This window comes from Amphiprion ocellaris, chromosome 2, assembly GCF_022539595.1.
Source record: "Amphiprion ocellaris isolate individual 3 ecotype Okinawa chromosome 2, ASM2253959v1, whole genome shotgun sequence".
Lineage (NCBI taxonomy): Eukaryota > Metazoa > Chordata > Actinopteri > Pomacentridae > Amphiprion > Amphiprion ocellaris.
Window position 1 is genome coordinate 34,840,106 of NC_072767.1, and position 25,065 is coordinate 34,865,170.

General features: G+C 39.4%; 1 protein-coding gene across 15 annotated transcripts in view; it reads right to left on the reverse strand.

Annotated features, from left to right (window-relative positions):
* Positions 1-25,065, reverse strand: part of fryl (furry homolog, like) — an 86,731-nt gene that overhangs the window by 52,658 nt on the left and 9,008 nt on the right. For 8 of the 15 annotated variants that reach the window (XR_008602964.1, XM_035957426.2, XM_055014386.1 and 5 more), the window contains exons 1-3: positions 19,822-20,379; positions 17,611-17,676; positions 870-1,078 (exon numbers count right to left, since the gene is read on the reverse strand). Coding sequence is in view for 14 of the 15 variants with exons in the window: in XM_035957426.2 (XP_035813319.2) it covers positions 870-1,078; positions 17,611-17,676; positions 19,822-20,050 (504 nt within the window). In the remaining variant the exon portion in view is untranslated. Of the gene's footprint in view, positions 1-869; positions 1,079-10,720; positions 11,332-17,610; positions 17,677-19,821; positions 20,380-25,065 lie in introns of those variants that run through there. The other 7 variants (XM_055014393.1, XM_055014392.1, XM_055014396.1 and 4 more) reach the window with 4 other exon arrangements.

Sequence of the window (25,065 nt, forward strand, 5' to 3'; positions counted from 1 at the left end):
CTCTTTATCAGAATTATGATTAGTGCACACTGATATACCTGAAACGGCATATCACATGACCATTCACATATGTTGGACAATGCGGGTGCTGATGTAAACATGAAGCAGGAGGTTAGCTGCTTAACTTAATGACAGCAATGGCAAAGAATAAGACCACAGATTTCCATAACTACACAACAGCTGCCAGCATAGACAACAAGGTCAGCAATGCTTGAAATTGGTTATCTATGCTGAATTAAACACTGATAGTTGAGGCTGATGATTAATTTCTTCTGGAGAACTGTCACATGATGGGAGCATGATGAACCAGAGACCAAATGTAGCCACAGTAAGGCCCAATCAAAGGGAAACAGGTTTCTGCACTATAGTTTTCAAAGTCTACCAGGCCAGACTGAAATGCAGTCCTGGAGATTCCAACTAAGAATGGGGTTAACAGTTTTTCTAGTCTCTGTATTAGGAGTCCTACAATGCCAGAGTAGTGTGGACTCTAGGCGTAAACATAGTATAAGTTATGTATTTTAAAATTAAAAAGTATTATAAATGGTTGTAGCCTGAGTTTACAGTATTCACGTGCCAGGCCATGTAAAAGGAAAGCAACTGAATCAAAGGGAATTAATAGAGAAACAGCCAATCCAGTCTGTTATGATAAACAATTCCATCACTGATTTCGCTCGTTAACAAAAAAGTGGTATGTCGCTCTTGTCAGTTTCCACACACATCTTTCAGTTGTTCCTGAAGTCGCTAAAGGCATGGCAGTTAGTTGCAAAAGTGAAGAGGTTATCTCAGCAGTGTGTGCCACATCACGTGTCGTGTATTGAATTTCATTTCCTGTGTTTCTTGACACTCGCTTTCACCCCCTGTGGACTCACCAGCGGTTCAGCCATCACCATCTCGATCTTCTTCTCGGCCAGCACAGCAAACTCAGCAAATAGACTCTTGATGACAAACTCCCCGGGCTTGAGCTCAGGGTCGATGGTGATGCTCGACATGGCGGCACTGTTGTGTTTCTCCCACGAGAGGGGAGTCACCGAGGAGGGGACACGGCGTCTACTCACGCTGCTGCTGACTGGTGCAGAAGCTGCAGGGAGAGCAGAGGGTAGAGGTTAGGAAATAGTACAGTGGGAGTCAGAGCAGAAGGGTCACACTAAGAACAACGCTCTTGTAAAGTATCCAAGGTCATGTGCTGGTTGTAACAAAAACAGCAGCACAGACATTTCCTAAAGAGGCAAAATGAGAGAACTGATGAGAGTGCAAAAAAGAATATTGCTGTGGTGACTTGAGTAAACATACCATTCTCGTTGATTTATTTGAAATTTGTAATTATGAAATAATTTCACTTACATTGCATATATTTGGTTGCCTAAATGTAGAATAAGTAAATATTACACACCAGCTCTTTCTGAAACGTTGGTCTGAAAGAACTCTTATTTGCTTTCTTGCAGAGTCATTAGATGAGACAGTTGATACCACTCTCATATCTGTGCAGCAAACATAAAGCTATAGCCAGCAGAAACAAAAACAATATACTGTGTATGCTGTGATAATACTGGAGGCAGACTGGCTGTTTGGATAGAGTCAGGCCAACTGCGTCCAGTTTTCGTTTCAGTTTAGTACAGGAGAGTATCAATCTTCACTTCTAATGCTTACAAAGAAAATGAATAACCGTATCCAGTGGATTTGAGTGTGTTAAATCCTGCATAGACATGACGTCAGGAGTTTTGTCTTATGCAAAATTGTTAAACAAAGTTCAACATGGTCCACTATGGGTGTTGAAGGAAATAATTGTCTGACCACAGAAAATGCTTGGTGAAAATGCAAATTAGTCACTGTGGTAACAGAGGATTACATGAATCCTTAGTAAATTATCAACTATGGGCAGTGTTGTAACAATTTTTCTGTTACTAGAACACAGCAGCAGTCGTGGAATTCTTAATGAACTATTACATATTTAACCAAACATTTGGGGGGGGGGGTGGTTAATGAGATTCACAACACCTTCCAAAGTCAAAACGAGTTGAATAAAACAGTCGACTCAATGTTAACTTGTGAGGAAAGCTAAACACCATAAAACTGAATCGCCACAGGGATCCTTCAGCAGAATGTAGACTAGCTTCCAAAAACACATTCATCCTGGGTCCCTAAGAAAACCCAGAGCACATTTGCATGTGGCACAGATCATTTGGTCCTTCTATTCAAATAGTATAAGCAAGGTTTTGGTGTCTACAGAGATGACTGAGAAGCTAGAGCCTTGGTGGAGCTTTCCATTTGGCTATGGAGGGTAAATAAATCCAAAATTACTAAAAAAAAAACAAAAAAACCCATTTCAACCACACAAGCAATAAATATCACAGCAGCCTTTGTTTAGCTCTAATGTAACAGAAAAATATAAAACAGTTTTCTATACAGGTAAAATAAGGTGATGATCATTTACTACATCTTATTCACTCACTCATTTTAGGTTTTTTTGTGTGCACAAATGCAACAAATTTCCTGGAAAAAGTACTTGGGTACAAGCTCCATACGATTTTCAGAAAAACTCCTTGACTATCACAAAACATACATGTAGGTAAAGGCTCATACAGCCAAGTTGTGTAAAAGGCACTTTGCTACATAACATTCATTTGTCTTCTTGAGATTCATGCTACAGCTGGAAAACAACTACTAGTCTAGCCCTCCGTGGTATTAGTCCAGTCAAGTGAAGAACCAATAGTAAAGTGACCCTTTACCTCATTCCCTCCCAGGAAAGGCCTTGTTCTGTTTCTTCCTGGTTGTCACAGAAACTCTCATGCATTCTGAATAGTCCGAATGCCATTAAGGAGCAGAAGCACACTAAAAAACATTTTCAGTTTCATAACATTTACACCAGAATATGAAACTTTTTATCACCAAAATATGCTCAGTTGTTGACAAACCAGATACTGATCAAGAAGCCAAGCATGTATAGACTGATCCACTTGACAGGATACTGATTCTGGCATTCCAAAATCAGGTGACTAAAATGGTAGAGATAAGATTTTGGCCTTCAGACAAAGTTATATGGTACATTGCTACACCCCTTACAGTAAAAGGTACATTTATCAAGAGCTGTAAACTTTGAAAAGCAGAGATAAGCTAACAACAGCAGCATGCTTGAAACAAATGATTTGGTGGTCTGTTCAGTCAATAATAAAGGTTACACTGGCTGCAACAAACACATTCATATACAGAAATTACTTCAAGAGTAGAATTAAATTGAAAGAAAAATCTTGCGCATAGATAGTTGGGTAGATGTATACTTTACTGACACACAGGGAAACTTGTCTTGGGCTCATAGCCACTGTATCACACAACACCCTTCACAATAACATCACAACGCATAAAGTATTTAGATTATACAAAAACTTATACAAAAAGCTTGCCAGATTTCACAAAGACATTACTTGCAAACCAGACTTAGTCGCTCAGCATTTTCGTCAAGTTATAAAAAGACAGTAGTTTTACATAATAAAGAAACAGCTATAGTTAAAGCAGTTCTTCTGTGAAATATGCAAAAATTAATTATTAAAAATAAACAGACAACATATAGATTAAAATAGATGAATTGAATAAAACCTAATAAAAATATATTGTGCATGTAGTATTATGAACAAACTGCCTCACATTGGACAAATAGTCGTGTTGGAAACTAACGTCTTTAGTCACTATTATGACTGTCACTTACTCGTTATAGCAGTATGTAGTAAGCTGTGTTTGCTGTTGGTCGATGAATTGGCTCCCACAGTTTGTTTTGTGTATTTGTGTGGGTGACATGAGACACAGCACTATCAATGCTGTCACACTAGTACACAGATCAAGGTGGCAGGAACTCACAAAGGTGCGCAGCAATGTGCCAGGAAAATAGAAGAAGAGTAAAAGCTAGTAAACACTGGATGTAAAATATTTAATGCACTCGACAGATTTGTTAGACCTCACCTTAACTTTTTGTTTGTTCATGGGAACACTCTAAAGGGCATTTTTAAATAATATATAACCTCTACCATTAAAAAAACCCCTTTCTCTAAAGTATGCCACGGTTTGTCCCAGTATCCCCACCGCTCTTTAAAATGTCAAAATAAAATTAAATAATCTCAAATGTGCTGTAATTTAATTTTGAGGATCAAATTATAATAAATTCATCATGATTATTATTATTATTTTTTTTTTTTTTTTTACAGAGCAAATGGAAGTAGGGAGGTGGCTTGAGTTGCATAGTAGCAAGTGTGAGTTGTGTTGTGGTCATGTTGTCCAGCAGCACAGAGAGCCTTTCAAGCATTTCCCTCTTTGTTTACTGTGCTTCACCAACACCCCCAATGATGTCACATAGCCAGCTCCTAATATCCAATCAGGGTTCCGTCCTTTACACCCCCCCAGCCTTATTTTCTCTCCCACTCTGGGCCAACTGGATTGTTGACTGGTTCACACATTTGAATACCGCAACACTGTACTTTTCCAGTCAACGGCAAAATGAGAAAAACAAAGCAAGGCAGCTTTTTTCTGGGCCAAGTGTCTGCAATGCCCCTCCCTCTCTCTCTTTGCTCCCTAGGACATGCCAGTCATTTATGGCATGCCAAGCTTTGGTTTCCTTCCAAAACTGATCCCACTGCAAAAATCATAGCAAATAATGGAACAAAAATATTAAAAAAAAAAAAAAAACACAGATAGTGTTGCTTACAAACTCCTTCAGGAAACTGCATTGAATTCATCTTCAGTGACTCACTTGTGACCCAAAGTCATGTTTCAGTTCTCATTCAAATCTACATGCAAAAGTACAAGGACATTGTGCTAGTAATATGTAAAAACACTTGAGGGCCTCAAGGAAAGCCAAGTACAGCAAATGATTTGTACATCATATGCCAAAATTAACGTCACAACATCACAAATACAAGTGCTATGTTTGAATATAAATGTCAAGCGAATCTGAAGCAAACTCCTGAAAAGTTGCAAAAAAAAAATAAAAACAAGAAAATATGATTTAGTCTTGGTTCAGCTAATTACTTTGGAGAGAATAAACTAGCCTTTGTAGTGACGTCAGAGGGTGGTGGGCTATGCTACGCTATGCATGACTAAAATAGAGCAGAAGAAGCTGGAACAGAGACCATTTTTTTGCCAATTGCTAAAAAAGTCTTACAAAAGAAAAAGAAATTAACAAACGCTGGCCATCCTTAAGAATTGTTTTAAATGTGGAACGTTGTAAATGCTGTTTATTGCTAGCTGTTACTGATCATGTTTCGTGCTCTCCTGACAGTGAGGGCAATGAAGAAGTGCAAACAGCTGATCAGTCATGTGAGTTAAATGTTCAAAACTTCAGAACTTATTGGAAAAGGGTGTTTTCATCTGGATTAAGCACATTAACTCTTATTCATAAAATGTAAAAAACTACTGTAAGCAAGTGCAAAAAGTATTATTTATTTATGTTTTGTAATGCAATACTTCCAAAAGTGCATAAATATGTTATGGCAACACGGCTAGTTTTTTTTTTTTTGTGGCTGAATCTAAATTGGGATGTTGTCATTGCTGTAGCCACAATATTGATAAAGACAAAAAAAGATCGACTGTTTATGAAGTCTATAGCTGAAACTGAAAACTATTAAACTTTTATTGGTTTCTGAGTTACCAGTTGTCCAGAGCTGTTCTTAGTCATATATCTTCCATACATTTTATCTTTGTCCTATGTCAGCTTGAAAGATTTTAGACCTCCAGCCCAAGAGAACATTGGTATCTAAGGATTGCAGAACATCTTGACCCTAAAGATGGATGCTACTGCTGCTATAGTTCTGATAAAAAGAACTGACACGCTTCTGCTAAAATGCTGCATAAGAAAATACCCATCAAGTCCTGCTGTGAGAGGCCTATACGTTGCACTCTGCCAGACTTCCACGGCTGTGCTTGAGAAATGGAGTACCCCGCAGGATTACACAACTATTACAGCAGTGACTCCACCTTGTCACAGTTAAAATAAAGCCCTCCCAACGCCTGCTCACTTCCCCTGGCAGGACAACCAGAAACAACAACCCAAACACACGCACATACTGTTGGAATGCAGGGCCGAGAGTGTGTCCATTTTTTTAGAGAGAGAGACAAAAGACTCGCAGCCAGTGTTTATGTGGCATGGCAGTGCCAATTTTGCTATTATGCCTCAACATGCTCCGTCTCTGACGAGTTATTACTGGTTTACTCTTCACCATTACTACTTCCAAAGAGAATTTTAAAGATACAGGGCAAACTTAATTTATTACTAAATAGTGACAAGACATGAGTCCAAAACAGGCATATACTGAAAAACCACGAAAAAAAATCTATCTGACAGTAAAGTCCCGTATTGTGACCTCCCTATAAATATTCGTCGGTCTTATAACTAATTTCAGCATTTTCTGTATTCGCTGGCACCACACAGAGAGAACATGGATGGAAGTTATAGCAGGCCACCATGGAAGGGCTTTCAGAAATTAGGCCTTCTTTGTTTGAGAGGTACAATAAGAAGCTGGCAACCACCACAGGACTGGCGAGAGAGAGGGGCAGTAGTTAGAAGAGGGGTAAAAGCAAGGAAGATCTGCAAGAAGTTTACTCAACATGTAGATGGCTTACTGCTTGTATCCCAAGCAGGAGTTCTAGTGAGGAAATAATGGCAGGCTGCAGGGAAACTGCTCATTCTTTGTTTGTGGATGTGCACGTTTAAAAGCTAGGCTATGCAAATGTATTACATAGTGATGTAGATAGCTACAGAAGAAAAGCCTGGACTTCAGTTTAGGTATTTTAGGCAGATAAGGAGTAGTGTGGGAGAGATTAATTCCCATTGGTGTGGACATTGTTTTGCAGGTGTTACAGATGCACAAAAAGCTACAACACTGAAGGGAAGGAAAAATCCCAAAAAGCACATTGGCTCTTAAAAACATTTTTCATAAGAGCACTTTCAGAACAAAAAAATGTAAACTAATTTAAAGGTCTGAAATTGTGTTTAAGACCAACAGTCCTACTTATCTTGAAATTAGGTGCAGGGAATATAAATCAACCATAATGTAATATACACCCTCAGTTTCATTTCATTCTATTAAGCAAACATTTTAGGAATCCAGACAACTACCAAATATATATGTATTACTTTTATTTCTAAACTATGTATTACCTTGAGGGAGTGAAGAGACTTCTTGCAATATTTCCTGGAATGCTGACCATTCCTCCTTGTCGGGGGGTGGGGGTGGCGCCTATGGTTGCCAAGCTCAAACAATGGTTGCTATGCGTTTACATGAAAAATATTTCCTATTACTAGAAATCATAAAGTAATCACAGTGACAGTATTGTCCTCAATTTTATAAATCATGCATCCTGTTCAGGGTCAAAGGGTTCCAGCCTATCCCAGGCACATACTGGGTGAGGAGGAGGAGGATAAACACTATGCTGGTCACAAAAATAAGGCATTCACACCAACGGAAATAAGGACTTCTGATGCAGACATGGAAAGTATGAAAACCTTACAAAGCAAAGTTCCAGACCCTGCTGTGTGAAAGGAATTTATTTTTTGTTTCAAAGTTGATCAAAGCCAAAGATTAGAGTTTGTACACAATCTGTTTCACTGTTAACTTGCAAACTATCTCTCGGGTATTACTTTCTACAAAGTTCAACAAAGTCTTTGTAAATTCAGCGCAAATCCATTTTCAACTAGAAATAACCATGCTCATCATTTCTAGCGCAGGGAAGTTCAACCAAGTCCACTGAGACGGCTCGTAACAAAGTTTTAATTCTATTCACCCAAATAGCAAAATGTCCTCTACTAGATGTAAGAGCTGCATTCAATGCTAATGACAACACTAAGCTGCCAAACATTTGGAAACTGCAGAAAACTCTCTTGGTATTGTTATAAGTTGTCTTATCAACAAGATAGGGTCTACATTTGTGGTCATGACAAACTGAAACAAGAAAAGCACTCGGAGAGCGCAGTACTCTGCCAAGGCTGTTCATTCCCCATATGGCGTTGTCAGAAATGCAACATTTTTTTTTTTAGAAATACAGCATTTTTTTCATAGTTATTGATGATCAGAAATCACAGCAACATAGAGTGTCACCATTTAATATAGATGTACCCTCAAACAAAATGTCCTTGCACTGAGCACAGGCGTGTGTTATCCATGTGTACGTTATGTATGGATACCGAATCGTGTGACCTAAATATGTAGTGGGTGGCAAGAATTGATGGGACTCAGAAACATCCCGACAGTTTAATGAAGAGTTCCTGGTATCATTTCCAATGGATAAGTCCTGGTAAGTCCACAGCAGTCGATTTGCAGTAGGATGGCAATCATGTGATCATCAGCAGGCAGCTGACGTTCACTTGTTGTCATAGTTACAGTGACGCCGTGACGCTATCTCACTAGGATGCAGAAATCTTTCACAAATCCGTGGATCCAGACTATAAGCTGCATCATTGCCAAAATCTATATCACTTTGTCCTTGTGTCATTTCTGACTTTCCCTGAATATTTAGTCCAAATCCGTTTTTGAGTAATGTTGCGAACAGACAGACCAACACCGATCGTCACATAACTGTCCTTGGCGGAGTAATTAAGTGCAGGTACCAAAGGTCTGTCCAACCACTATCAAATAGGGCAACCAATGCAAAATAAAACAAAGTATTGAAAACATGAATGCATGAAAATTTCGAGCATTTTACATGCGATGGTCTAAATAGTTGGCCCACTCCTCTAATATGTGGTCTTTGTTGTGTGATGTAACACCTCTGCTCATATACTCTGAAGTGCAATGAGAATTTTTTCATTTAATGGACAGTGCTTGAGGCATTTTGTTTTAGATGGTCTACCTTTGCTATAATATGTACAGGAAGCCCTGGTAATTCACGAAACAAATCAGTAACTCAAATCTTAAAAACTATTACTACTAACAATTTTGTTTAAAATAAAATAATATTTAGAAGTTCAGAAGAAAATATTTTAAATGTAGGAAAAGAAAAGGATTTAAATGTTATCTAATTACTTTATTCAGTGGGCATAGGCTTTTTAATGTTTCGCTTGACTGTAACAGTGTAATATTATAAGCAAAAAGACTTAGGAACATAGTTAATCTGCATAGTACAATATTTATTGCAAGTCATGTCATCATTGCAATACTGAACAATGTTATCACACAACGCACATTAATCATTGATGCATACTTGGAAGTCACTTTGTGTTACAGTGTCATACATATCTGTAACAAAATCCAAAACTTCCATATCTGAAACCATTCTGATTGATACAGTAAATTATGTGTGTCTGAGTGTGAGAATATATACAAATGTATAACACAAAAGAAGCCCTAAACCTCTGACCAGCTACTCTAATCAGTACTCTGACAGAATTTCTCTTACTCCACTCAAGTCTAGATGATATACACAGTTAGACAATAGTGTTTAACGTCTTCTGGGTGTACTATGCCATTGCAAGCAATGTCGCAGAACATGTAAACGGCACTATTTAATGCTTATCAAGTACTGTAAAAGAAGTGTTTTGACCTAGTATTCAATTTGCAAAAAGTCTGTTATAATTTATTTGTAGGGTCTTATCAGATTTTCCAGAAAGTCACTCCTTCATGTTGTATATTTATATTGACATTGAACTAGATACAAACACACAGTGACTAATGATTTTGTCCACATTGCCTATTCCTGGTGAATCCTAATGACGTCAATCCAAAACATAAACTCATTCTTAATTCCATCCCATGCAGGGCAAGTCAGGTGAGTGTTCAAACAATCTATTCCTCTATTCCTGTTTTAGACAAAAGGGCTGCTAGGACAGATTTTGTGTGGCTGAGGTACTGCAATCACAGCGAAGATATGCATTAGAGGCTATGTACAATCTTCTCACAGTGTTTTATCACACACTCACAAAAACATTAAGCATCCTTAAAGTCACACAAGAAACAGCTTTATGTCCTCTGTGTAATTATTAATGCAGGTAACAACGCAGTGATAAATCAGCAGTAGCAGGTTGGCATTTCAGACTTGCTGTTTACCATCCACCTATGCCAAACACTACATTTCAATGAGACTGAGGACACTGCTCCTTTTTGATTCCTGATGTATTATGGGCTACATGGGAAGCTAATAATAGGAGGGAACCAGAAGACAGATCAATAGTAGGGAAACATTAGCTGCCCTGGAGGAAGGGAAGAAGAGAGATATAAAAGTAGGAGGATGAGGAGGAGATGGGAGGGATGAAGAGTGTGTTACGTGCTGCTAGAGAGATTAAAAAAGTGATTATGACGTTACAGTAAAAAGAAGTTGTTAAAGATGCATAGAGTAAAGGAAAGTTCTGAGTGTCCTCAGAGTAACAGAGAGTGTTTGTCTGCCTATGGTATGTATCGGTAGATACTCATCAGTAGAAACATCATCTACGGGACAACCAGGAGCCAGTGGAACGATGATGAGCAAGGGGAGGAGGGTACTCTGCTGATGGAAGATTTTAATTGCTGCCACCTGCATACACATCAAACAAGCCTGACTAAACCTGGACTAAACATAATCAGTCATCCTGACAACTCCATTAATGGCCACTTATCTGATACATGTAGGAGATAGGAAAACCCCAAGCATGAATTGCATGCAAGCATGTACAAAGCTGCACAGGATCTGCTGGCTGTGTGTGGTAGGTAAGTCTGGTGGCAGTAACTGTGGTATGTAAACATGTGTGCAAGCTTGGCAGGGTACTCACAGCTGCTACTCCACGACTTGAGGAGAGATTTGATGCTGATCTCAAAGAAGACCGAATCCTGCAGGCTCAGCATGGTGGCTCTCAAAAGTTAAGTTTCACCAGAAGGCACAAAGTTTACAGAGTTCCCGTGACTTTTATTTCACAAAACCCAAACATTCCACTCTTCCCGAAAATATCACCTCCCAAAAAAAATCTTTACACCTATCACACTTCCAGCTCCTCTCCCCTGACTAGGGCTGAAAACTACCCTCCACAGGTACAAGTTAAGGGCACCATCCTGAACAACAGAGACCCAAGAAGTCCTACCGGTTTTCTTTTTCTGCCGCCTTGTTCACTTAAGACTAAAACTGCACTGCAAGAAGAGGAGACAGAGTGCATAGCCTGGCTAGTTAGAGAAGTATTCCACCCCAGCGCCCGCTGCCCACTTGCCAGTCCACAGAATCCCTCATCCCCATTTCAGCAGAGAAAAATCCAGAAACACGAAGGACCAAACTGCGTGAGAACTTTTGCTCCTGATATGAGAGAAAATAGCAGCAGGACAGTGCACGACTGAAGTCTTAACAATGTGCAGCAATATTCCTTCTCCTCTTCTCTTCCTGTGTATGTATGTGTGTGCCAGTCCTAGCCCGCTAGCACTGTCAGCCACCCTCCGCCTCCCCCCCGAAAAGCTCTCTCCCTCTCTATTCGCTCATGGCCGGCCCCTCCTCTTCCGAGCTAGCTCTTGTTCTTTTACTGATGCCTGCTCTTTTCTCTCAGAGTGAGAGAGCGAGCTTGTTTCAACAGCAAACAGAGGAAGGCAGGAGCAGAGAGTGGGGGCGGGTGATGTCATCAAAATGCTGCGAGTGTTCCCTGGCTGTGGTTCAGCAATGCATACGCATGTCAGAGCTGCTACTGTGCTGCCTCTCCACTGGCCTATCAAAGCGACACTTCCTGTAAGCTCCATAGCAATACTGATGCGTCATTCCTGACTGCAGTAGGAGGGAAAGGAAAGAATGGGAGGATGGAGGAGAGGAAGAAAAAGAAAAAGATGGACAGGGGTGCAAACACCACAACTAGTAAAACTAGTTTTCTGCAGAACTCTGCCCCAAAATAATAAGAATACTATATTCCTGAATTATATGTGACATTCAAATCTAAGTTCAGACCAAAGTTAGGTATGGAACAACATTAAGAAAAAGGTAAATATGGGTTATGCTACAATAGTTTACATGACGACACCATGGGCCAAGGATACGTGACTAGTGGTTTTTTTTTAAATCTATTTCTAATCTCAGTTGAAGGCATAAGAGTGATCACAGGTCATCTATTTGCTAAGCTAAACGTTCACACCCAGTGGAGTCATAGTCATTACATCACTGCTCTGTCCAAAAGCTACCAGGCATAGTAACACACAGAATGACACACAAACTCACTACACACTGCCTTAGTAAGAAAACAGCCCATTGTGTTTGTGTGAAGCAAGACACAAACACACACACCTGTAATTTTAATCTTGTGTTGATGGTAGATATTCCTCCCCTCGCAGAGACTTAAAAACTGATCCACATGACATCAAGCAATTTGTAGTCAAGCGCAGGATTATGTTTGTTACCAAAATATTCTGACAGGGAACAGCAGTGGGAAAGCTGCAAAAGACAAATGCTCTTTGTCTTCTTTTAGTTTAGTCTTCATTTCTCTCTCGCCCTCAGTCTCTCCCTCCGTCACATGTCCTCCACTACACAAGTTATGCAAAATGAGGCAGAGCTCATTGCAAACAAACACAACACAAGCAGATGCTTTGTCAAGCCCTGGCTGGTGCTACCCTGATGCAGGCTTCCACTGTGAAATTCTGCCTTGTAATAAATAAGCACAGATTCATTACAGCACCATCGCAATTTTGCAGCAAATACACATTGTTCTATTTAATTTCAAATTGGGTCGTAAGTTTGTAAATTTGGAAAATATGCTTATTCATTCCGAGAGTTAAATGAGAGGGCTAAAACCACTTTCACATCCTTGCACTTCCCAAAATGTCAAAGTAGTACTTTAAATGGACAATCTACTAGAAACATGCGATGATGGTCCTTTTTGATGCAATTTTAGAAATACTAAGTCTATTTTAAAAATGTCTGTGGCATTTTATTCACTAGAGGTCCACCAAATATTCTTAAACTGCAGTCACACCCTGAGTAATGGCTGCAGCTGAAGATGTGAAGTCACATATAGCAGTCAATGAACCAGAGTCTGATCCTCAATGGGAAGGGAAAGAACTTGCTGTAGCATAGTTCACAGCTCAGCAGGATGTTTCAATACAACTAAGTTAACTAACAATTTTTTTCAATGTAGCCAGAGTATCTAGTGCTTAGTCTAACACCTTTTGCAAACAGTTCTGCAACAATTAATTGATCTGAAAAATTGTCAAAATTCCCTAGTCTAGAATCAAAAATTTGACCATTCCCTTGTTTCTTTATTCCTCTCTGAAAGTAAACTGAACATCTTTGGATTACTGGCAAAACAAGACAATTGAGGGCGTCATCTTGGGCTTTGGGAACTGAAATTTTTTTTGTATTTTCTGACATTTTTTCTACCAAACCAAATGATTACTCAACAGTAAAACAATTGCTAGCTACACTGTACTTGCAAATATTAGAGGGATCACTGTCTACAAAAATGAATTTCCTGACAGAAGTTCTCATCCTCTGGCAGGCTCAAAGGCTTTTCAGTTGCTGCCACCAGCACAGGCACACTTACGAACTATCTGAAAACTAATGTTCCTTGTTTTCCTCAATTTCAGAACTTTGATACCTTGCGGTTACCAGAAATCGCTGTTTCCACTGTCTAATGTAGTATTTATTCTATCAAATATATTTAGCATTTAACCAACCTAAAGCTGTTTCGGTCCACCATAATCAATGAATCAATTGCTCTTTTTCTACTCAATTAAGAACCTTGAATCAGAAATAAAATACCCATTAGATTTTCATTATTCATTCATGAATCCAACCAAAAAAAAAGGCAAATAACTTCATTTCACCTTTATACTTAAGGCAAAAAAAAAAAAAAATGAAGAAAAACCAGGGAAGAATTTGAAATTTAATCTGAAGGGAAAATGACAGTGAAAATCAATACAACTAGTTTTATCTCAGAAAAAAATCACATTGAAAGTCTTCACATGTGGAAACAGACACACTGGTGTTCACCACGTCTGAATAACCTTAGTGCATACCAATACTTCTTACAGATTACATCAGCTCATCAGGCAGACCATTGGATCAGAAATTAAAATCCCTGACTCTACCTTTAACCATTAACTTTAATAAATTTTTAATAAATACATTTGCGATGCTGGTTATTAAAGGAACATGCAAATTCAAAAAAAATATTAGAAATGTGAAATTCCTAGGTGATGCACTTTCTATTAACACCAGTACATAAATTTCTACAAGAATCAGCAATTATTACATTGCCATAAATACAGTGCAATAAATTGCAGCAAACCACGTGAGTCTCGTTTTATTTGTCCACTAGACTATAAAATCAAAAGTACAAAAAACATCTTGTTATCTGATGAAGGGTTTTTTTGTGATTATTTGTAAATGAATAGTGGATTCTTTTTTTCATTTTCAGACTCTGGATTGTTGAATATGAAAATAATGAATTATACAGATTCACCTTGACTTAAAAGATACTATTTTAGGTTCTGCTACCTGACACAAGTGCAATGGGTCATGACAAAGCAGCTGGATTGTTGAATAGCTTTAGGCCTGAGTCAAGTTTGGTTATTTTCATATATAACTTCCTAAGAAGTCTACCCCTTTCCAGGCCTTCAGTCTCAGTGAGTACACTGCAACTGACACTAGCAAAAGGCTTCAATATACCCAGAACAAGCTTTTAGATAAACTTTGACTCAAGCTCCCAGATTGTAAGAAGAAGGCAGAAGTATTTGGTAGAGGCTTGAATTATGTATGAAAAACAAAATTAGAGTTCATATTATTCTCATCATTATCAGGAAGCCAGTCAACATACAACATGCAGAAACCTCTGCAGGCATTGTTTTCTGTAAACCAGCTCTATTGTTCAAGGAATGCAGAACTGACAACATCATCTCTCTGGGTCTTGGAACATTAAAGCTAAGCGCTACTGTCTAACAGAGCTGACGTAAGTTGAAGACCTCAAATAAACAACATTACAACTCACTTCCTGGAAAGAAGAGCTCACTGATTAAATAATCTCAACTAAATGCACAACCAAGGCAGGTTACAGTAGCTCCATTCACAAAGTGGGAGCAATGACGGACAGCTAGCCCTCCAGACTGCAGACAGTATAGAGGAGCTGTTCCTCCCAAGAGCCCACAGGGTGGAGGATGCATTTCCTGTCCTGGCCTCTCTGAAGGGCAGTGGTGGGAACAATAATCGATAGGAGCTGTAATTCAATCCCTGACCTCCCCAGTGATGCCTGGGCTGCAGAGGACACGCCATTTAGATCCATCACAGCAGTCTGAGTATGCAGCACAACACTGCAACCTGCACAGCTCCTTACTTCCACACACTCCCTTGAGTCAGGAAGCAGCTATTTCATACTTCCCTGAAATAATTATCAAGACGTACTGAAAAACTCTGTACATTTTTACTGAAGTCTCAAGTTTTCTCACACAAAACTGATGATCTGGATTGTTTCCTTCCATGGTATAAAGATCTGTGGCTGTATGAGTGAAAAGAATCAAAACTACCTTTATAGATAACAAATTCAAACGACAGAAACTTTCTGCTCTGTTCAAACTGAGAATGAGCAAACTCATCCCTTTGATTTCCCTAGCAAATCAAGAGAGGCTAATTTCAGCAAAGAGTCATTCTTAGGTCAGAAGCATATCGTCTCTATGGAATGACAGAGCAGAACACCAGGTAAACCTGAATTAAAACAAATGCTAACACAAGTACAAAAAGGTCAAATCATTACTCGTGGCACATACTCAAAAAATCTGACACCAAGTTTGTCACTATGGGGTAAAGATGCAAATTTTAAACTATTTACTTAACCAATAGTCAACCACATAAACAATACTCAAATAATTGTTCAAATAAATGAATTACAGCGGCAATTATTCCATATGTTGATGAAGTTGTTTTTAACCACTAATACCAAATGTTCACTATAAAATCAGCTTGGTCACATTAAAATCCAAAATATTAAACACAACAAACAAGCTGCAGTCTTTGCAGGTGAAACTGCCTGTAACATTACTGACCTCCTCACAGTGGCTTTATATCAAAATAAACCTGATCTATATGCTGAAGTGACTTGGTAACTGTAGTTAGCGTTAGTCCAACTACTAAAAACAGCTGCTCAGCTGGAACAGATGTCCACAAATACTGTCACAGCAACTTTATCAGTCCAGGAAATCTGTCAGTGTTTACTGGGGCCTTTATTTTTAGAGCAAAGTAACATCAATACACGTCATCATTTTTTCACATTTTTTTAAAGTTGTTTTTTGGCCTTTTTTGGCTCTACTAGACAGGTTCAGTCGAGAGGCAGACAGGAAAGCAGGGAGAAGAATGGGGAGAAGACCTGCAGCAAAAGCCCGCAAGCTGGAAGTGAACCCAGGGTGCTGCGCTGGGGACTACAGCACCCGTTCATGGGTCGCCCGCTCAACCAGTTGAGTTACCTGGGCAGCCCAATTTTTCCACAGTTTTAATGTTGTTGAAACGATGTATTTAGAGTCCTTTTGGTTCTGAACGTTAGTAGTGTTTGCAGCTATAGATGCTCTAAGTTGACAGACAATTATTTTTTAACAGCTCTGTGCTGCTAAGTTTATCGACACAACTACGACAGGTAGCAGTTTAGTCTGACTCGTCGGATGTAGGCTGTGGTCTAAATCTGCCAATGGCCACTCTTTCTCGGCAGCTTTGTCCTCCCCCTCTGCTATTTGCATGTTATCATTTTCAAAATCCACTTCACTGCAGGAAGCAACAACATCCAGGCTAGCCACCTACCATACAGCCTTGCTGTTTTTGTTTCGGTGAATTATGATACAGTGGAATGACAGTGCTTGCCGTTAAAATAGATAATTTGATTTTGCTTGAAATGTGGATCGTATTTTGAGGGAATAATGAAGCCACATGCTTCGCTTAGCTCCACCATGTCATTTGTGATTGGTTTAAAGAAATACAAACAAGCCAGAGTTTTTCCCCATATAGCAGAAAGACAGAGAGATGCAGCCAGACCAATATGTTCTACAGAATGGACACAGAAACAGAAAACAGACTTATCCCTTGTCTTCTGCCTTATTGGCATATATTTTAATTGATTTAATTATTAACTGCAATTAATTGATGAACAGATAATCATTAAAATGCCATTATTTATTTGGGAGAACTGGTTGAAGAAAGACCATTAACAGTGATTCACAGCTGCATTGAGCTGCTCCTCAATGCAGAATCTGCATTGAGCTGCTCCATTATGGCCTTTGTTTCACTACAGTTGGCTAATAACTACTTAAGACATTCGATGAATAAGTTTGTCCAGCCCGTCTGGATACACACCCTGTGGTCTGTTCAGACAGAAATCATATAGACATCTCTCATGACAGAAGCACAATCCACCAGCGCAGACTCATGTTCAGTCATATGCTCCAAGCACTCCCTAATCACAAACAGGAAACCTGCTGCACCCATTAACCAAATACTGTCCCAATCAAACTTGTCCTAAAATGCTCTGCTTCCAGCAACTGAGTGATGTCACTGTATGCAAAGAAAGACAAATGGCAGAAAGAATAGAGTAGCACCACCTTAAAAGCCAACTCAAGCTATGCTAGTTCTGCAGAAAGGGAGTGGCACTCAGTTCTGATTTAAACACATCTCCAATTACCTCAGCTACTGTAGTGATTATATCCCTTTTTTCAATACATAACTCACCATTGTGACCCTTGCCACCACCAGCATGATGCAAAAAGGAGATTTTTCTAATATGACGGATGTTTCCTATTTGGAAAGAAAAAAACAGGGAAAGATTTGAAAACAATTTGCCCAGTCCAGTCAGTAGAAAAGCAGCTTTCAATACAAATATCAACCATTAGTTTTACAAGCTAAGCACAAAGACACTATGTGAGTCAAGCTAACAAAACTGTGTTTTGTTTTCACTGCTCATCAAAACTCCAACTGAGTGAAGCCCATTATTGACAGAGTTAGCCAAGCTGGCTGACTAGTCCTATTCTTGGAGGCCAACAGGCTAGGTGAGTACAGCAGAAGGCAGTGCTGAGTCATGCTTTAGCCATGAGCAAATAGGTAGCGAGCATGTTCTGACAGGTAGCACAATACTGAGATACTAATGAAAAGTCATCACCCCACGGCTGATCCAAACTGGCTGACCTGCACGCACACATATAATGTGTATATGCACACACATCTACTAAACCTTTACTTACTGTATCCATAGACACAATCGGAGACCTACTTCAGAGGATTAATATTGTCAGGTCAACTCATGCTTTAGAAATGACTCTCAAAATTTGCTGGAAACAGCTGGTTCCAATACTCGTCCGCTTTTAATGATTATGTGTAAATACTAACTACAATCATGTTAAAGTTTTATGATATTTTCATAGCTGTACAAGGCATACTGGGTCAGTAGAATAGTTCAGCATTACAGACACATGACCTGCATTGTAGCTTTCCTTTTGATGGTTTATTAAAATATTTTGGATGGCAAAAATCACTCCCCAGAAGCGACAAGTCGTCTCATAAGCCAGCACTATGTCAGACCGTGACACGATGTACAACATAGTTCTGACAGTGTCCTTTTTATGTTACAAGGCATGCATGGCAAGTGCTGGTAAATATATGAAATAGAAAAATAATACCATTTTAAACTGTTCAAAATTTATTCAAGATGACACCAGACACATATGCTTATATCTGAAAAAAGACACACCAGAACTCAGCATAGGTCCCTTGATACTGAACTAAAACAATTAGGGCAAAAAGAAATAAAATCAATCTGGCAAACTCTCAATTCTGACAATATTAATATAAAAACTTGCTAACATGAAAAATGCCTGTTCACTGTACACATTCAGCTGGCAGAAAGCATTCATTTGAAGTTTTCTGGCCACCTGTCACCTGGAAATCCAAAACCTACTATCATTTTAAACATGTCTTGGTCTCTAAAAATGTCAGAACAATTTCAGTTCTTTAGGTGTCCTCACTTTTGGTAAACTTTGTCTCCAACTTGGTGCTGAGCGCAATGCATACAGTCATTTAAGCTGAGTGTGTTTGTTGAAAACAGCTGCGAGCTGCTGCTGACACCCAGGTTAATGGGAGCAGTGAATGTGAGTCTAGCATTTTTAATTTTTTTTTTAAATATTAAGCTACAGTCTAGCCTAAACTCAAGTTTTAGTAGAGTGTTGATGCCTTTGCCCCCCCCAAAAACAGCTGCCACTCAGTTTGTCTTGTTGCTGCTGGTAAACACTGATGCGAGTTCAGATTTGAGGAGGTTGGCTAACTATGCTAAAAACATAATAAACATAATGTTCATCAGTTTAAAATATTCAATTTCTAGATTCTGCTTGATGATCAGATAACCTGATACAAACAAATTATGCTTTTTTCACTGAGAAAATCATCACTATGTACACTATGAGGAATGCTAATGTTATGATAATGCTCAAATTGGGGATAAGTAAGCCAAATACAGCTCCTTTCTTGAGAAGACGATAATATCAAATTAGATTCTACATCAGTTTAATTCTCTAATCTACAGGATAGATTGTAGTCATTTTTTTTTTTTTTTTTAAACAGTAGAGCGTTGATAGTGAGCTGATACCACAAATTCCAACTAGCCAATGATGTCAGGTAACTGTACCATAGAGATGATCAGGATTCAATAGGCAGCCCAGCCTTGTGATTAGAACACTGTATATATTGTATATGTATGTATGTATGTACGTACATGCTAGCATATGCAAATAAAGGGGTGAGTGCAAAGCCAATATTTGGGTACATGTGAATAAAGCTTGACATTAACTGAATAAAATCTGTAAATCATAAAAAGCAGCCCATATTGTTAGCAAAGATTAACCCAAAATCAATGCAGATAACTACATGAATATGCACTTAAGCCTGTTGTACCTTTGAGGCGGTTGTGGTTACTGCGGGCAGGTTTGGAGGAGCCAATCCCTGGTTTTAAGTTCAGCACTGGATCTACCGAATCTTCTTCAATGGCCTGTCCCATGGCTAACAAGCCCAGCCTTTTCATTCGAAGGAGCCGTGGACCTGTTTCCTTAGGTAAGGCTCCCCCATTTTCAACAGAGCCGTCCCCTGAGATGACAGCTGGAACCAGGCTCTTCAGAAACTCCATGTTTGTTCAAACTTTTTTATGTCTTTCTCTCTGATGTGTAGTCCAGTAGCCTAAGCCACGCCATTCCCTGACACAAACTACCAGTCCGCCTCATCTGCCCCATTTACAGACAAGCAGGTAGACAGGTAGAGTCCCTGTGCTGAGTTGCTACTAATGTGCAGTAGTTACACATTCACTCACTGACAGAGCCTACATCTGCGGGCCGTTACAGACCAGAACAGACACTACTTGTCAGGCTCTCTAAAGTTGTTTACAGAGGTCTAACTGTAACTAGCTGGAGTGACAAAGCAAAAACTTACGCTGCAACATTACCTGTCTGTTCAAAGTGTAAAGAGAAAATAAAGAGACATGGCTCTTTTCATGAGTCGTGATGTAATTGTGTGTGGGCAGGGTTATGTTTGAGTGCCAGGCACTATCTGGGGTGGGACTAGAACATGTTCCACAGGAGATAACACAAGCCCGGGCCACCAGCCAATCACAACAGCGACGACACCAGCCACACCCTGCTGGCCTGTGCTTCTCACCAGTGAAAGAAACCAAGAGAGGAGGAAGAAGATTGACAGACACTTAAGAAGTAGGAAAGCTCAGAGGAGCTAGGGACTCTTGCCTGCCTGCATTTACTGATAGCTCTTATCAAAGTTGAAATAGTGTCACTTGTTAGCATTCACACTCAAACACAAATGCTTGTTTGTTTTCTGGCCAGCTTCCTAAAATAACAAGAGTAACCCTCGTCTTGCTTTCACTTCTGCTTGCCTGTGCTGAGCTATTATGAAGAGAAACAGAATGAGCAAAGTAATGGTGTCTGTGAAACGGGGTGATGACAGACTGCTGTGCTCTGCTTGGCTGCACAGCTTGTACCTGCAGCAAACTCAAACCCGTCCAAATATCCCTAACTGCGGAGTAAGAGGGACTATACTGTGCTGACTAGCATAAAAGCTCACTGCCTAAAGAAATCATCAATTTACGGTTCTCTGGGATTGAGTGCAAAAATTAATAAGCCTTTCAAGCACAAACACAGCCAGTCATCAACAGCAACAGAAAGCGCCACAAAAATTAAAGATGACCAAAGCACCAGTGTGCAAGAAACGGTTAAAATACCTTTCAGGGAAGAAATTTCTGTTGTTTCATCATTAACTATGCATTGAATAAAGCAATTGGGCAATACAAATAAAAACACAACATTTATTTTATCTTGCTCTAATTAATAACTCATTAAGCATTTTGACATTAACACTGAATTAAAAAAAAAACTCTGCCTGGTATTTCTAATGATCCTAACAAGAATTAAAATTTTGCTTCGCATTGGGTGCCCGTATAGCTCAACACGTTGAGCGGGCGACCCATGTACAGGGGCTGGTCTCCAACGCAGCGGCCCGGGTTCGATTCCCGCTCGCGGCCCTTTGCTGCATGTCTTCCCCCGACTCTTCTCCCCTGTTTCCTGTCTCTCTCTCACTGCGCCTATCCAATAAAGCCGACAAAAAGGCCAAAAAAATAACTTTAAAAAAAAAAATTTTTGCTTTGAAGCTTTTTTATTTTTTTTTACCACAGCAAGACAAACTGGGCATAAGTTAACAATCCTGCACAAAATGGAAGAGTGCCAAAGTAATCAAGATCATAGTCAAGAAAGTTGAGCCTCTAACGTGTTTAAAAGAACATTTCATAATTTAATTTAAACGTGTTAACTGCCAACTGCCATGAAGACACACAAAAATATAAAGTTTGGTTGCATGGACAAAAACATATTGCTTGATACTGACATTTTCTCCATGGCTTGCGTACAGGTCTTCCAAAGGGTGCGACTCTGCTACTGCTTGGCCTCTCATCATCCACATCCACGGCTGCAGACCTCCTCTGGTGGAGGCTGAGGTCAGTGGGGACCGACGGTTTATTTACTGCATCTTACTGTTACATCAGTTTACTGCAAAGCTGAACTTACTTCCTTATTAAATGTGTTTCAAGGTTACATCATTCCTTTGCCCTTATGTATTTTTGTCAAAGAGCAAATTTATTTTGGATGTTTGTTTTTTATTGTTGCTTTAACATTAAAATTAATTCCTAAAATGAAAACAAACTAATATTTCAGCTACACTCCAAAGAATGAATAATGGAATTACATGAGTTAGGTGCCAAGACAAACAACTTCAGTAGATTACAGATTTCTCAGTGTCTGAATGCCAGAAGGCAGGTGATATGGTTAGTCATTATAAAGAATATAGAAGCCAGTGGGTTGTTGTTTCTCAGTCGGTTTAATTTTGATCATACTCAACCACAATGACTGTTAAATTATGATGAAGGGTGCCTTAATGATAACACAGAGTCACTGTATGCTTCAGTGTGTCCCACACACTGTTCTGTGCATTGGAGTATCAATTAAAAACTGTAAAAAAAACTTAACGCAGCACTATATACCAACTGAGTAGTCAAATGCAATTGGCAAGCAATATTGCAGAGCTACAAGAGGGATGCAATTCATAGAGAGACCACAAAAGAAGGAAAATTTTATTAAAGCACACAGCCATCTAGCTGCCCAGTATTGTAGTGTTTAAGTCTGAACCATGTAATACAAGCTATGGTTTTGTAAAAAAGATATCCAAACTCAGTTTGTGCTTAAACTGTTCTAATTAGCTTTGTGATGTGGATAATATTACACTGGTGAGCAAGTGTTAACTCTATTCAAAGATGTCAAAGAATTCTACTTATTTTTTATGGGTTGCATAACCTCACACTGAAGTAACCATCTCCTTCATAGAAAATGATGCCTCTGGGCAATTATCTTAAGGACAAAATGCATAGCATGTAAGACCAGTAAGTGTGGTCAGGAACTTATTAAGGAAGTGCTTACACCCTCTACTGCAGTGTGTGAAAATGTCAGCGAGATGATGTAATTGTTTCAGTGTATAAACTATGTCACAAGCCTGACATAGGAAGTAAAGGATTATTTCAAAATATACCACTATCTTCCTGTGTTTTTCCCTGTGCATTTATAACAAAAAAATAAAGAGTACAGTTATCTACTAATTTCAGTAATTGTTTTTAAATACATTTAGCCAGCTCCAAACCTAGTCTGCAGACAAACTGCTGCAGGTTTTGAAATTGTTCTGTTCTGTGCACCCACAGCAATGTTTTCTTTAAACAATATCTTTAATGTCATTTCACACAAATGATAAGAAATCGTGTTTTGTCCATCATTTTGGCATGAGCTAAAGATTACAAAACCATGTGCCTCAGGTTCCATCGTGATGAAGAAGCAGACAGTCAGAGGTACAAATTGAAACGGTAGGGAATTCAAATTTTTCCACTGTTGTTGGGACTGTGAACTAAATTAGATGCCAAAGCTGTTGAATTCTACCAAGAATTAAAAATTAATTAAAAATTAACTGATTTAAGTTGCAGATTGTCTGTCCAATTTTCTCAGCACTTAATTTTTAGCTCATTTTGGCAGATAACATGAGATAATCATAGATGACCGGATTTCACTTATGCTTTGGCTACACTGATCTAGAAACGTACGCAGACTATTTGATGAGCGGATGTGCTGTAGAACCTATTAAAGCTTGGACAAAGTCTTTAGACCAGTGATTCAACCAGCAAATTTTTTTGCCGATCCCTGTCATCAAACAGTTCCAACTTGAAGGCATGTAACGTTTTCTCTGGGAATAATGAATGAGACTTCAGCAACCAGGGGTGACCAGAAAACCTTGCCCCACTTTGCAAATCTATAATAAATGAAGTGCAGCAGTATTGCGAGAACTCTCCCCTCTACAGGCCAGCTGGCAGAAAATATACCAAGCAGCACAAACAAATTGTTGAAATCTACTGACAAGCCTTAAATTGTTGAGGAACAAAAAGGAATTGCTCAGCAAGATTTGATGGCAAACCACCAGGAAGCTTGTTAGAGCTGGACACTGGCTGACCAACACCTCTGCAGAAAACTGCTCCACATAATCATTCCAAAGCTGTCAAAATTTTGATAAATGAAAAGTATGCACCTTCTGTCTCATAAAATTGCATTAATTTACTTTTAAATCTATTTTACACCTCTTTTATTTGAGAGAAAGCATAAAATCAAAGAAAGAAGTTTTTAGCCCCGAGCTTAGGATGGCAGTGCTAATTTTACAGCTATTTTGGTCTCACTGAATGTAAAGAGCAGTAGACTCTCAGCACAGAAATTACTTTGTAGTTGTGTACTCAACCACTTCCACAATAGTACTGTGAATGGATGTCATATAGTGTCATTATGTAAAGAAAGTAAGTTGCCTAACTGGCTGTCCTAGTTATGACAACACAGCCCAGAGCACAATTAAGCTGATAATCAAAACTTGATAACCAAGATCTGGAGTCACGGTTGACAAACAGGTCAAACCATTTGAAATGTCGTGACAATATTGAACAGAATATTGACAACAACACAAAACATCTAAACCATCATGCACAAGAAACAGAAATGCTTTAAGCTGCAAGGAGGGGCATTTGTTGGGATGGTGCAAGACTGGGGCCTAAGCAAAGATGCACAGAGGCTGAGGCAGCACATCCTCATAAGAATCACTAAATGAGTCAGAGAGGCAGAGAGAGAGGGGGATGACTGATGAGGTAAAGATAGCCATCACTCGGCCTGAGCACCACAATGGCCAGTGGAGGCAGCTGCGGTTAGCTGGGGCCAGGTCTGCTGGTGCTGTGGAGTTAGAACAATACCCCTGCACAGGAGGCCCCGATCCCAATCAGGCCAGGAATGTGGAAGAGGAAGCTCTGGGAACAATGTGCAGCGTTCCTAGGCCGTTTCTGGGTCCCACCCGTTTCTGCCTAGTTCTGCTTTCAAGCGGGAGAAAACAGGAAAACTAGTGGGCTCGGGCCCAGAAGTCAGGGTCGGTTCTGCAGTCAGCTGAAGGGGCTGCTCTGTACATTGTCAGCACTAAATCTGCTACAGTCATTGTGATCGTTCGGGGCATGCACAAAACTCTACCTCGGGATGTGAGTAAACAGTTTGAGGTCCATGTCAGGTAAGCTGCACGTCAAAA